The sequence below is a fragment of the Aquila chrysaetos genome, chromosome 5 (assembly GCF_900496995.4).
Source record: "Aquila chrysaetos chrysaetos chromosome 5, bAquChr1.4, whole genome shotgun sequence".
NCBI classification, from domain to species: domain Eukaryota; kingdom Metazoa; phylum Chordata; class Aves; order Accipitriformes; family Accipitridae; genus Aquila; species Aquila chrysaetos.
This window is the reverse complement of record NC_044008.1, coordinates 43955019-43970617: the sequence shown is the minus strand read 5'-3', so window position 1 is coordinate 43970617 and position 15599 is coordinate 43955019. Positions and strand designations below refer to the sequence as shown.

The 15599-nt window shown below is 38.0% G+C and overlaps 1 protein-coding gene across 10 annotated transcripts in view; it reads right to left on the bottom strand.

Annotated features, from left to right (window-relative positions):
- Positions 1-15599, bottom strand: part of TRPM1 (transient receptor potential cation channel subfamily M member 1) — a 115928-nt gene that overhangs the window by 52555 nt on the left and 47774 nt on the right. For all 10 annotated transcript variants that reach the window (XM_030015211.1, XM_030015214.1, XM_030015213.1 and 7 more), the window contains 2 exons: positions 1565-1644; positions 559-754 (listed from right to left, as the gene is read on the bottom strand). In XM_030015211.1, the coding sequence (XP_029871071.1) occupies positions 559-754; positions 1565-1644 (276 nt within the window). The remainder of the gene's footprint in view (positions 1-558; positions 755-1564; positions 1645-15599) is intronic.

Here is a 15599-nt window from a genome sequence, read left to right as displayed (position 1 = left end):
CAGCAATAAAGCAAATGGGCAAAGAAACAAATCTAGGTTTGGATTTGTTCAGAAGAGAGGCAAAACAGAAAGAGGTTTTTCGCAGAAGCTTGACTTGCTGTTACTTCTACTGCTAAGAAAACTCAACAGTCCATTTTCCAGTTCTGTCAGGCCTCCGTCTTTCAGGAAGGCAGGATTAATTTCTATTTTATTAGACTTCCAACCTTAGAAAAAAACCCTGTATCCATGCTGGGTTATTTGGCCCACAAATCTAATACAAACAGATGGAAACTTGGGCATTAATACATGCAGCTGCCTCCCTAGCTGATATTTACTCATAGTAACTTTGATGAAACTGTTTCATCAAGACAATACAAGGTGCTTCCTAAGTAGGTATTATTTTTCTCTTGCCTTTTCTCTGTCTATCTCTTTTTGAGCATCTTGTCCACACCTTTCTGAGACAGCAAAGAGACCTCCTTTGATTTCAATGGATTATGCTCTGAGTGAGCTGGAATCCTGACACATATCTACTAAGCTAACATACCAGACGAATACCTTAGAGTAGCCTGTGCTCCTTACCATGGCCTTATTTGAATGTCCTCCTCCCTGGAATTCAAGGTTTCCATAGGCATCAGTTGGGTATGTTTGGGTGTGTTTACTGACAGACCATTTCTCTGGCTGAGCTTCCGGTTGCTTTGTTTCTTCTCCATTTTTATTAGCTGTTATACTTGGAGGAGGTGGAATATGTTGGTTAATGAGCTGACCACAGCAGCACCTGTAAGTTAAAATTTGAAGCGATTTTGATTACAGTATTTTCAATACTGGATGGTGATTTAAAACAAAAGAAAACAAAACAAAAACCCAGAAATTAGATTGTCAACTGACCATGCCTTGCTCTACGTGAATCATAGAAACACCTCTTCTAGGTCATACCTGTTGTATATGCATACGCATATATGTCAGAATTACCAGCCCACAGAAGTTTCTTAACAAGCAAAGATAAAAAATTTCACTTCTGTTATGCACTGGAAAGCTGTTCTAGTCTAAAGGACAGGGAAGGAGGAAGAATGCAGAACAGGAGCAGTGACCATCTGTTTCTTACTCAGAGGTGACAGATAGCATGTGACAAATTGTTATGTTATCCAAACAAGCTGGACCACAATTTACCTAGCCCATGCAGTAGCAATAATATTAATATTAGGACTAAGAATTCCAGTCCCCCTGTATAGTATTGTTATTGGTAGTGTCATACCAACTGTGAAGAATGGTATCACTTGCTTCACAGCACACATTATTGCACCCTTGCTTTCAGAATTCAGTATGAAGTTATGCTCTGGTTTGCAAAGCTAGGAACAAACAACTCACTGCCTCTCCTGCTGCCCAGCCTTATCATCTCTGTATGAGATGTCCTATGGCTCTGTACAGATTTGAGTCCAAGCATGTCTTGCACTTTTGTTTCCCTGTTTTCTCCCTTTAAGGGCAGTGAGTAAACGGGGTCTCGGTTTCACATGTCTAAATCCAAATCAAGTCCAGTTTCTTCAGTATTAACTTTTTCTCTTGGCCAAAACAAAATTTCAGATGTTACCTGCTGATGTCTTTGTTGTTGGCAATTACATATATGCATTCTCTTTTTGAAAAGGTCTTCTCTATCCAAGCCTTTTGACCCTTAAAAGGGAGAAAAAATAAGAAGAAATGTACTGAAATATTTCTGTGTGGCAGACATAGCAACATTTGCCTTCTATATTCAGCTACTGTTCTGAAAAACAAGCGCTAAATTCATTCAATCACTTTTAAACACCAGATACATCTAGTCATGAAGCAAGTAGGTGATGTGAATTTTCCATGACTTGGATAAAATTCAAATCTTGAATGTGTGTAAAAAAAATCTATGTGCAAAGATGCTGGTCTTGAAGTTACAATGTTTATCTGAAGGTCTACCAAAAAATACAGCTGCTTCTTCGTATTTTAGTAAACAGTAAATGGACTCAAAGTAGTACAGAAAACCAGCATAAATTGTGACATAAATAGATTAATAGTATTCACTCCAAATAATACTTCAGTATTGTTCTTTCTATGTAGAAATTGCTTCCCACAAATTTTCCCTGCTTGATTAACAATCTTCTCAAAATCATTTTTTCCTTTTGTCAGTCAAGTTCCAGTCATTCCTAAGGCATCTTACTCTTAACAAGATGTGTCTCAGGTAGAAGCATTCCTTAAATTGAAAGAACATTTGACAGAAAAAGTACAAACTCTTCAGGCACGGTGTACCTGTGAAACAGGAGGAGGAAAACAACATTGAAGACAAAATAAAATTGTGTTAGCCTATTACACTGTGTTTGCAAACCGGAAATTAGACCAAGCTCACAGCCATTTTAAAAAGAACAACGTGTAGGCAAGCTAGAACAAAATCATAGATCTGTGCAATGCGGTTAGGAAGTCTGTTGGAGAAGTGTAGTTCAGTTGAGTTTGGGAACACTGATGGGAGTGAGTTCAGAAATAGCTGCAGGCCAGAGCTTCCAATAGTTTCTTACTTGCAGACCGCAGGCCTTCTCTGTCCCTGCAACCATCAACAAGGCAAAGTATCATCATGACTGCAATAATAAACCAAGATTTAGTGGTGAATTTTAAAAAGTGAACTCAAAAGCAGCCTTTTAATTTTAAAGGAATGAAAAATATTAAAAAACACTCACAATTCAATGACACCAATAACTCTGCCTTGCTGATAAAAGCTGCTGCTTCTGAGTTTGAATTAGGGAATTGTGTCTTAATTCATTTTTCAAGCAGCAAGCAAATGTCATATGTTTTGCTTTAGTTTCCTCTGTGGAAGTGAAATTAAATTTTTGCAGAGACAAAAGCTAAAAATGACGCGAGAACTTTCAGGGAGCCTTCAACAAAAACCTGGGCCTTTCTGAGAGAAGGAACTAAAAACCTTGCTGATTTCCTGACTTAAGAAAGTCAACTGCAGATTTGTGTCAGATGAATGCTCTGTCAGCCTGTCTGGTAATAGCTTCGAGACTGGACTAGCCCCCTAAGTGCTGCACAGCCTACAGCATAATGAATAGAGGGTGTGGTAGTTCATCTTTTTTTCTTGTGTGAGGCAAGAGCTGTCTCTGAAGTTCCTTTGTTTGTTGACTTGTTAGTTCCTGTCCAGCTTCTTCGTTTCCTCCATTATGTCTGAAATAATAGGAGACTACCTGAAGTTCCCTCATTGCAAATAATTGCAAATAAATTGTAAACCCAAGCTTCTACTTCATGAAAAAGCTATCCATAATCTATCTGTCCAGGTACGTAAATGTTTGCCTCTTTCAGGTGCCTGATCCAGAATGCCTTGACAGTTGGTGGTCTGGGGAATCCTGCACTTCTGCTCTCCACTCTAATATACTTACTGATTTGCAAGGCAGAACCACCTCATTTCATTTTAAAAGGAGGTGTTCAGGAGCTCGTAGCACCACAGAGCAAGCAAGAGTTAAGAACTCATTAGACAAAACTTCATGTAGCTTACAATGTTACTTGCTTCCTGAATGACAAGGCATATATTTCAGGCATTTAGCATAAAGAGCTTGATTATGTAGCAAATATTGAAGGAAGAGAGTATTAAATTTAGTATCTAAAGGTCATGTGACTTGGTCAGCTTTCCTGTCTCAACTCTATACATTCCTTCAAATGAACCTAAAAAGCCTTTGTTCCCAAAAATATTTAAAAGGTTCTTTTTATACGCTTTGTGGCAAGGCTTTTACAAGATGACAAGTTTTAGCAATAGTATTATTAGAAATAGAGCTCAGAAAATGCTTTAGTTTTATAGCATCAGAGTCTAGTTATTGAGGTGCAGCTCTAGAAAAATACAGAAAAAACCCACTCAAGACAGGGAGGTCCATCAGGCTCTGTGGTACGCGGAGGTGGGTGGTTACATCAAACAAATGCTGTTTACCTGTTCAGAACCAGATTTTGCTAATTCACAGGTATTCAGGCTGTTCAAAATATTCAGAGAGCCAAAAATAGTCTATTTGATTGGAATTACACTAGTTTTTCAAAATTAATCCAAAACCACAGTGTCCAAATTCACTGCTCTTTCACATCTGTCCAATGTTGTTACTTGTGCTTATACACACCATACTAGTTTATGACATTTAATGTTATAAAATGAGCTTAACAGGAACCTGTTACAGAGGTTATGTCATTTATCTACTTTTTAAATTATGTATTTTCATTTTAAATTATTTTAAATTAATTTAGGTTGTATTATTATTTGATATATTTTAAACATATTCACTTTTTTCCCCAAATAAAATTTTAGATTTCTGTGTGGTCTCTGATAACTCCTTGACTGAGTGACACAAATGCCCAAATCAATCCCACAGTGCAGGAAATACTTTTAAAAATATAAATGGTAACAGGTGCTGCACATTTAACTGTTCTGCAGAGAATACTAGAAAATCCAAGCTAGAAATATCAAACAACTTGGATTTTTAGACTATGTCATTGAGTACTGCTTTACCTTATTCCTCATAGCTTACCAAAGAACAGAGTCTCCTTTGCTATTTTGTGTGCTTCATGTAAAAACAGTTAATTAACCACTAGATTAAGTCACAGACTTAGTATCTGTGTTTGGAAAGAAGCTTTTGCATCTTGGTATCTAAAATGAGCTCAACAATACAGCTGAGCTCTCAGCTGTGCAGTCGTTCTTAAAACCTCTCTCATAGGAGGTCTGTTACCTACTGCTACACAGAAAAAAACCAACTTAAATACTCACACCTAAAAACCCCATTAGAAATCAGTCACTATAGGCACTACAGTTGGATAATACATTATGCTCTACTGGCTTATTTTTCTGTGCTAATGAGAGGAAGGCAAAAGCAGGCATTACAGATCAGGGAAATAAAACCTCAGCACATTTGGTCAGCCTTTGAAGTTTCACTGCTTTTGTCTATTTAATCTGCTTAACCAAAGCTTCATTATAATCCAGTGCAAATACTTGAGCAGAAACATTCACTGTCAGAAAACGGGCACTTTCCCCACTTATTTGATACAGATTCTGTACGTTTCTCTGGATTGAAATTTATTTGGTTTCTTGAGGAAAAATATAAGCACGTATACTGTCTCTTGTGAGTTTGAAAATGTAAGCGCTTTTAACAGCCTTGGAATGGATGAATTGTTAAAGGACTATGACAGATCAACTACAGTTTTCAAACCAACAGAAAGTAGGAGTATTAGGCTGACACAAATAGTTGCTGCCAGCAAGATTACGGCACTAAAAAACACTGCATGTTTTCCATTCACCTCTAAGAAACACAAAAAAAGCAAGATCCCGATTTGTTGATAGTAGTGAAGTTCAAACCTGCTTATTATTGCAAATCCTGAATGTACTAATAAGAATCTAATTTTGAAAAAACATATTTCAGATGTTCAGTGGCATATTTGTTCTCCTTTATGAAAACTGACAACGGGTCTCCTAAATTATTATAAAAACAAAACAAAACAAAACAAACCCACTGCTAATTCTTGGTCTTCAGCTTAGAAATCAATATGTTGCTGAGAAATAGTATTAATCAATACTGGGTTTCTATTTATTCCACTTTACAGATTTGTTAGTTCTCTTTAGCATTGAAAGAAGGTATCTTCCTGCAGAAGGTCCTCCTGCAGAAAGGAATGGAAATCAGTGTTGTTGGTTTGTGAATCACGAGTTAACAAAATCAGGACCCTAAACAAATAGTGACCTTTCTAATACAGCCATTAATAAACACAAGAACTAGTTCTACAAAGACCGGCTGTCCTTTGACCATCACAAATGAACTACACTATTTGCTGAGAAACATGCATATCTAGGGCTGCAGACATGCAGTAACTGAAGAGATAATTTTCTTTCACCACTACACACACAATTCCAGTTTGCTTCTAAATTAACATTAAATTTTATGTATTTCACTTCATATATAACGAACCATTCAATGAATGAGTACTGAGCCTGAATTTCAGGCTGTACCAAAACAGAGCCTGCAGCTCTGTTTCACTGCAGCTTCATGCAAGAGCAGCAGGTGGGCTCTGGACCAATGCACCTCTGCTGAAAATCCAGGGTGGGAACCGACACAGGAGAGCAAAGCCACTGGAAACATCATGCTACAAACTCTTACACGCCATTGTGCCACCAGAAGCTGTGAATTTCAGTTGTCATACACCTCTGCAGGATAGCAGCAGTATTTGGTGTCTGTCATCATAATGATAAAACTACCACCAAAGGAAATGAAAGAATTTGGGGGCTGAAAGGGGAGCAGGGATGAGAGTTGTAGCGTTGTTGGAGCACATCCAAAGCCCAAACTCAACCAGACCTAAAGCCAGTGTAGTCAGCCCTCTTCAACTGCCATGATCCCCAAAGAGAGATGCTCCATGGAACAGGGACACGTCTTGGCTGGATGGCTTGGCATATTTGACTTGGTCACAGGGATGGGGCTTTGGCCTTATCTTGCAACTAGAGAGCATCCACCGTAGGACAGCTCTGTGGCACCTGGAGCCCTACTAAAGAGCACACGCTTCCCAGCTGCTGCACTCCAGTGAGGCTTTGCTTGTACCAGGCGCAGCTGGTCAGCAGACAAGCGGGCATGCAAACAGCAGTGCTTGGTGCATGGAGCCATGTACAGGGATCAGACGCAGCAGACAGTGCCTGGCACACAGATGTAATAGGGGAGTAGGCGGGGGACCAAATGAATGTATGTCATGCATAATACAGGGTTTGACAAAGCTGTTCAGGCTAAATCAAGCACGGAGCTGGCTGGGCAGCAGAGCTCACATTGGTGGAAAAATACAAATTACTTGCACCAACATCTTGTTAAGATGTGGATTGATTATTGTCATTTATGGAAACATTCAGCTGTAACCCTGTTGACACCATCTTACCAACATTTCTTGGTAATTCTCCTTTAGCTTGCAGTATGCTGCAAAAGGTGGTATCACCAGGGAAGTCAAATCTCAACTGTGTTGCTAATTAGGTTGCTCTACAGAATTAAACTGGGATATTTATGCCAGATTCGAGCAAAGAGATGTTTGCTTTGATGAGACAGTGGGAGAAAGAAGTAATCTGGAGGTGGAGTGAAATTCATACCGTGAGCATGTGCACGGTGTGTGCACAAGTCCATTCACCATGTAAACAAGTCCACAGACTTTTGTAAACACCATGTAGGCAATCACATTCAGTTGTTGTTACTTCAGAGAAAACAAATAAGAACTCTGCCCAATAAACAATTGGGAGAAAAAATAAAAGAAATCATTGTATCAGCAGAATCCCTTTTATCTGGAACTTAAAAACTGCCACTAGAAAGATTTCTGTTTTGCGCTGCCTTTAAATGTAACATCTCAACTACACTACCCATCATTTTTCTTCACTTTGAAGGAACAGTTTTTCCAAGTCCCCAATTAATCAACCTTTCAGGTGATTAGTTCTACCCAGAACAATTGTCCTGCCAATAACAGTGTTCTTGCTCGGAGAAAAATACTCCAAACTATGCTACAAATGTTAATAGCCAATTTTGTAGCCACTCATGAACTGGTAACATTTTACAGAAAAGTTGTTCATTGCTAAGAAATAGAGGGCACAAAACCGTAATGCTATTTTAAATCTGTGTTATGTCACTAGGGAGCCAGAGCCATGAACAATGTTCCTAACTACAGAACACGGTGACAGCCTGTGAATCTAAACTAAATTTCCAAAACCCTAGTTTGCATGAGTTATATAAAAAAAAGGTATTTGTACAACTGATAGTAGTTTTAGCAATTATTAAAATATGTATTACCAAACAACATCCAACAGAAAGAGGATCTCTTATATTGCTAGTAAGTATAGCATCAAGAAGGGATTTATAACAGCTGTGAGATTCTTTCAAATAAAAGACTGTTTCCTCAAGACAATTCTTATTCTCATCCCACTGTATTTTTCATACGGTTCAATTTGAACCCATGCTCTTGTAGCAACCTTGTCAGGGAACCATTTGCTCCGTGGTTGAGACTAACACACAACAGGCAGGATTGCAGTGTCAGTAAGCAATGTTGTTATTTCAAATTGAGGCTAGAAATCACTCCTGCTGATGATGTGGAAACCAGTAAGTAGTGCTATGCTGCACAGAGAGCTGTAACGAGCTTTCATGCCTTCATTATGCTTTGTGTTCCTGGCCTGCTGGTGAGGCACGCAGCAAACATCCACTGAAACATGAAGAATAATTTTCTCTCCACATTCATTAACTTAGGGACACAGTCTACAAAAGGAAGTAACAAGCTCTTTTTTCAAAGTTAAATCCATTCTGCTGCATCTCTTAGAGATACACACCTCTTCCCCAGAGGCTGAGATGTGAAAAACAGCTATAGCCTCAACACCACAGCAGACCTGGCATGCTCTGATATGGTTGGATACACCCAGCTCCAGCACAAAGTCCATGGAGACACATTAGCAAAGTGTGTTGGATGAGCTCAGACACCCTACTGAGAGGCAGGCACGGCTGCTTGGGCACACCTCAGCTTTAATGTAACTATACAGCAAATGCAACTAAAATAAAGCAACTAAACAATGATTTAGAACATACCGCAGGAGAGCTTGGCTCAGTGCTTGCCTGTGGAGAACATACCTTGTGTAGTTTTGCAATAGATAAATTCTTTTTGCATGGAATGCAGAAAGAAACTCACTGACCTGGTTACGCATGACACCTACCACATTTTAAGGTAGCAAAGCCACTCCTGCAACAGCTCAGCCCCATCCCTTACTGTACCAAATTTCAGGAAAGAGATTTTCTTAAGAAATGTTATAATGTGTAACATTATACAAATTGTTATACATATTATACATTATAATATTATACAAATGTATAACAATAATGTATAATATCCCTTTGTTACCCATTCCAGTTCTGTTATTAACTTGCCAAATCCTCCTCTTGCATTTAGCCCTTCTGTTCTAGACGCTAGGGAGATGAGGAACACAAATATGTATCTGTGCTTAGCCTCCTTTCTGAGATCTGTTTTGGATTTTTTTCCCCCCAGAAACCTTCAGCCTGCAGACACAACATATAGCTAGTTTTACTCCAAGACCTTAATGAGTGGCAGTGTTATACCAAACACAAAGAAAGATGCTAGCATGGGAAATGTTGAGCAACTTTATCTATGGGTAGTGGAGTCATCCCTGCCTACAAGTAACCATTCTCAAGGGGCCCAATATAGCAGAGTGGGTGAGCAGGGAGAGTCAGCAAGCAGCCTCTAACGTGATGCTAGCCAAAGTAGCCTAGTAATTACCAATCTCTTCTATAAGATAGTTTGTTAATAATTCTTATTTGAAGATGTAAGATGACCCTGGTATCTAGCTCTAACAGACCTCAGGAATGATTTTTTGTACTGTAACGATTACCTGCCCTGTCTAACATAAAGACTCTTTCCTAGATATGGTTTTAAAGGAAGTCAGGATGCTTCCAGATTATAAGCATGTGGGATATTTCTCTTAAACTACTCTTAACTATGAGCCTTTAATACAGGCTATTCTGACCTGAAATAGAAAAATGCTATTATCATGAAAACCCATGAAATTCAACACCCTCAGCAGCAGATCTTCCTTTGTGAAATTCATCAATACCTAGGAAATCATAACCAACATAACAAGGTACTTTCCTCATTACAAAACTAAGCGTATGAATAGTTCTCACTAAAACTACCCACATGCTTGACTCTTCTGGTTATTTGTGGTTTAGAAAACTGTGTCAATAGAAGTTAATTATGCATGCAAACAAAGACTAACCTGCACTTAGTGATGCAGATGCAATAAACATCGAATTGGACTAGAATATTGCCTCTATCTGAGACAGGTCTGGGTCGTTCCAAGTCCACATTATTAAGAGTGATGACTACTAGAGTAGAAATGATCAAAAATGTGCTGTTTGGAAAAGAGGTTAAAAATATAAGCACTTCTTTGATCTAAGAAGTGCTTATAAGTTACTAGTTCAGGTAACTTCTATAAAACTTCTGACAAGCCAGTTAAACATACTGATTTTTCATATATGATGTAATAGTGTGCTTTGAGACGTTATAATAATTTTTCTTTAAGAGATAGGGCAAACTATGAATGAAACATTTTAAGAGAATGACTATGTGTTGTGTGAGATATTACTTATCTATGAGAGTTTGCTCTAAACATACAGTTCTAATTAGTACTATGTGAAGTACAGAGCGCTCTGAACATGTAGGCTTGGAGAATTTATTATACTGACATTTTCAAAATGCTGTGAAAGAAAGCCACTATTTAAGGCATACTGCTAGACATGTTAATAAAACACACTTCAAAATTACTACAAAGTAAAATTTCTATATTTACAATATAATATAATGTATGTGTATCTCAGAAGTCTCTAAAATCTGGAGATGCTAAACAAATATATATTTTGAGAAAAGATAACATAAATATTTACTTCTCTTCTGCATTCTGTAAATATGCACTTTTTTTGCAAATATATATGTAATATACTAGTTCGCCAATCTGTCCCTTAAGAAATTAACATTAGTTTGCAGTACATACAGTTTTCCTGAAAGCAAGATTCTCCAGGTAGTATTCTGTTCAATAGTTTGAGCTGTTGAAAATTTGCAGCCTTTTGTGGCTAATTTTACACTCAGTAAAGCAATTCTTTTCCAGGCATTAGCTAATATGTAAGCTTTAACAGAATATGCCGCAATCAGCTGCATTTTATACCCTGCTGCTCTCTGTTATTTTCAAAAAGAAAGAATTTCCAGCTAATTTAACTCTTGGGCTGCAGGGTTTGCAAAAAATTATTCCTTATAATCTTTTAGAAATCATTATGAAAGCACTGCAATTCAAGGGTTAAATTATTTCCTGGAGACACTAAATATGTATGTTTAAAATATTTTATTATATATACCTGAGAGTTGCCAACATTCATTGGGCACTTTCTGAAAACTTGAGTACTTCAGGACTGAAATAATTACAAAGGATGAGGGCAATGGGAGATTTCAAATGAGTTTATCTATAAAAACAGTTTTCAGAATACTTGGTCAATCTTCTTTTCAGTCCTTACGCATCTAAAACCCTCGAGAGTGTGAGTGAAAAGAATTAATAGGCACCACAGAACCAGGAAACAGTATCTCTAGCGATGTTCCTGTACTTTTTTTTCATGGTGTGCAACACATTGTTCTTCTCTGAAGAGAGAGAAGAATACATGTAGCTACAACAGATCGTAATACAATCCAGGAAACACAACACAGGAAATATTCTGCTGGTACTGATATACAGTATCATTTAGAGTTGTCAAATATTAGGTATAACTTATTAACATATTTGGCTTTAAAATGTTACCTGCAGTCTACCATTTGAATTAAAATGATAGTGGGGAAAAATTATTATGAAGGTTTCAGTTTACTAGATTTAATCCATTATCAAAAATGGGGAAAAAAATTTTAAAGCCTGCCTTAGTGGAGTCAAAGGAGACTTGAACAGGCCAGAAGCTGTGTTCATGGCTGCCTCGGGCTTGATAGGGGAATACAAGGATATGCCCTTTTGGAGCTACTGTTGCACTGAGATGTCCCTCCTCAAGACCCCAACTACACTACAGCAGAAGGGGTAGGAATGACAGAAGAGTGGATGGGAGCATCATTCTTAGGAGTTGTGATTTGAAGAGCTAGGAGGTAACAAGGGCCAAAACTGAGCCTCCTTGGCTCCTCAATCATTTGAAAGATTGGTACATGAATACCCAGGGATCACATAAGTTGGATCTTGGTGAGGGAGTTCTCATAGAGACTTCTCATCTCAGACCCCAATATGCGTTACGGCAGAAATGCATTACTGCAAATGACTGCACTGTTGATATAAATGTGACAGGGCTGCTGAAGTTTGTTATAAGTCTTTCACTGGGAAACCCCCTTTACTGGTAACCCTCACTGGGGTAAGGAAAACCACCAGAAATTATGCCCTTTCCTGTTCTAAGACTTCCATAATATCTGACCTACCATTGGACCTCGATAAACTCAATTGGAAACAAACACACACAGAAAGAGGCTTGCTTATCAGAAGGCTTGTTGCCAAAAGTCAACTCCCGAAAGTATTACTGGCTAATTTTGAAAACTGAAAACAACCGCAAACAAAGCAAAGTCCCAACCTACAAAACACCCCCCCCCCAGAACTCCATCCCCATTTGCTGCAGATGTAGCTCCAAATTAGCATTCAAAACACTGAAATACATCGGATATGTTTTCACCTAATCTCTCTTTGCCCACATTTCTACATCTTATTAGTCATGCCCAAGCAATTTTCTAATTTTGAAATGTTTTGAGACACCTTTTTTGAACTTGAAAACTAATTTTGTCTTCTTGCAATCAGTACTTCAGGTTTCATGTCTTTCAAAATAAACAAGAAATCTAGGAAGCAGTCTAATCAGAATACTGTCATTTCAACTCCATTATCTTTCTCCAATCAATCATAGGTCACCATACAGCTCTTCAGCGCAAATTTAAATTATGCATATTGATGCTAAAAAAGGTAGCAAAGCAGAAGACGATCAGGAATGAAATGAAAAATCATTTAAAATCATGTCCTACCTGCTTGTCACTGGAAGTGTTTCAGAGTTTGGAAAGATGAATTACACCTAGAATAAATAAATTGCATTTAACTCTGAGCTTCTGTCCCATCTTTCTGTTTATTGTTCAGACTTCTCATTCATTTTACTGTTAGGACTTCCAGTCTCTCTGAAGTTCATGAGAATTCCCAAGGAGATGGGTTTCCACCACTTTAAGAAGAGAATCTCATATGATAAGCATGTGAGCAGCTTCTTTGTTCAAACCAATCTCATGACTCCCTTTGAAGGTAATCCTTTAGAAGTCTCATGACCCATCTCCCTGCCCAGAGGGTATTTTCATCTCATGGTGGAACAAGGCACAACAAATCTACTTTGATAGTGCCCAAATCTCCAATTTGTTAAACCTCCTTTCCTCTCTTCAAACAGTGGATGTACTTGCTGTAAAAATGCCGGCACTGCAGAAAGGCTAAAGCAGGAGCTGAAACTTTTAATTTGAAGTATCCCCTCCCTTCTGCTAAAATATCAACGTTATTTGCATAATTGAGACAATTGGACATAATCGCCCTTTCAGGGGTCCTCATTAGATGTACAGCTCTACATTCTTTGAAAAGAAGAAAAAAGGAGGTCATACAGCATTAATTATATCTAATCCTTTTTAGAACAATTTGAAGTTGGGCAAAATGCTGTAGTAAAACAGCTAAAGTCATAAATAAGCCATTCATTTTGTAACTTTACATATCACATGCATTTTCATACCCTGTTACTTTTGTCAATTTAATTAATTACTTTGCTGCAAAGGGCTTCTTTTGCATCTTCTCATACTTTAAAACTACCAATAGGAAAGGACAAAGTGTGTTGCAGGTAGTTCTTTTTTCTGCTCTAACTTTAAAATACCTACCTTGTCTTGCTGTGCCAGGTGCCAACATAACGCAATAGATAAAGATGACATCTAGAAACACATCCAAGGATCACACTATCTAGAGCTAAAGGCAGTCTAAGTCCCTACTTCTGCTGCACTGCACTGTGCAGACAAGTAGCCTGCTAGACTCTAATCTTGTTTCACTGTTCCTGTATCTGATCTCCAATGTACTGAACACATACCCATTTGTGATTGGCAAAGAAAGATTTTACAGACATCATTTCAACTTCTGTCCTGCCCTAAATGCCAAAGCATGCAGCTGAAACAGCTTTGTTTTAGAACCAGACCCTGCTCTTCCTAATGAGACAAAGTTCCTGCTGACTTCATGAGAAACAGCAATGGGGTATGGAAGAATTAGACGTGCCTCAGGAAAACTACAATGGCAAACAAATTTTGGACTTCATTTCTGTTTGAGGAAATGGTAAATTTTGAAGAAAGCAAGACACTAGTAAGAGAGCACAAAGGCAAAGAAAGTAAGCAAAGTCCGTTGTGGGGCACAGCACTCCATTAATAATGGAAATACAGAGCATTCCTTCATTTAGGGAATTTTTTACTTGAAGCCTTCATCCAAAATTCTCTAAATTTAATGACAGACTTTCTGTCAATGCATTCAACAGACACTGAAGCAGGCCATATCACAGGTGTACTCCACAGTTACATAAATTTCTTTTTCTGTATTTTCAAAATCACATTGCTAGTTCTGACCTCTGAAATCACATCAAGCTCTAAGTTCCAGTTGTTGCAGAAGCTATCTGATACCCTGTTCAAGCAAAGGGATTGTCTCAAAGCCACTACCTACCATTCTTGAAAGCTGAGCATAGAAATGGAAGACATACAATAAAGTCAACAGATGGTTCTTTTTCCAGTAAAAAACAGATTTCAGACATAGTGGCCTTTATGGATGCCTCTTCTGTCTGGAACATGGTGTACTCTGTGAGCTAGAAAACATTGACTTATTGGACAAACTGCAAGAAATACTATCAAAGATATGTAAGCCAGAAAATCTATATAAAAAGAAGTGATTTAGGCACTTAACTCCCTTCTAAAATGGAACTCAGACATGCAGTGTGGTACGTTTCTTTGGCTAGGTTCTCTATAGCAACAGAAGTTAAAAAGGAGTTCATTCCTTTTTGCTCGTGAATGAGTTCTCCTTGGCCAGCCATTATGCAAGAACACGGGTTGTATCTACAGTACCTGCATTTGGAAGACAGGACACGTTTTAAGAATCAATACTGGAAAAATCACACCTGCGGATTTTGTCCTTCCATTTGTTAGCTCAAACTGCAATGACAGAAATGTACACCTGAGAAAGTACAGTATTTTTAAAAATCAAATGCAAGTTTTGCTGACTCTTCCCTTAATGGAAATTTGATAGGCATGCAAGCCTGCCAGCATATCCCTTCTACACCACCATAACTGCTCTGGCACCTCAGTGTAAGTAATGAGACTGATGAAAGATAACCAAGCCACGTGCATCTGCCCAAAATGAAAAAAATTGTAGCTGTTTAAGTGTTCAGTTTAAGGTGATTGAGATCAAAGGCCCCCTCTACAAGCAGTAAGAACATTTTCCTCACTTGCTATTGCAAACAGAGAACAAGTTTTGAAAATTTTGAAAACGACAAATTTCATACTGGGTGTTTTAAGCAAAGCCAAAGCTTGTCAGGATGCCTACACTCTAATGAGAATGTTCTGAATAGTAGTTCAGATAACACAAGATATCATTCTATATATATAAAAATATAATGATAATATAATAATAGTTTTATAATATAATAGGAATTAACTAGCATGTTCCTGGGGTGGTGTGTGGTGCGGGGAACAGTCATGTAAAAGCAAGGGGACTTACACACTGTGTGTGTAAAATAAACCTTAACCAAGTTGGCTAAAAACCTAATAAATGTGCACTTCTGTTGTGAAGGGCAAACAGCCTCCTGTCTGCTGTGCTTACTGTCTGAAATGCCTATGACAAAATTCTGCATGGTAAGAGGAAGAAATCACTGGCATTTAATTCCAAACATATAATTCTGTCAAGTTCAGCCAAAGTGCTCATTCAGAGTTCAAAGGAATAACACACATGAGTGAAAAAAATTACATTCTCAGAGAAAATGCCACTACACAAAAGATAGTTTTCATGGATGCCTGCACTCATACTATGG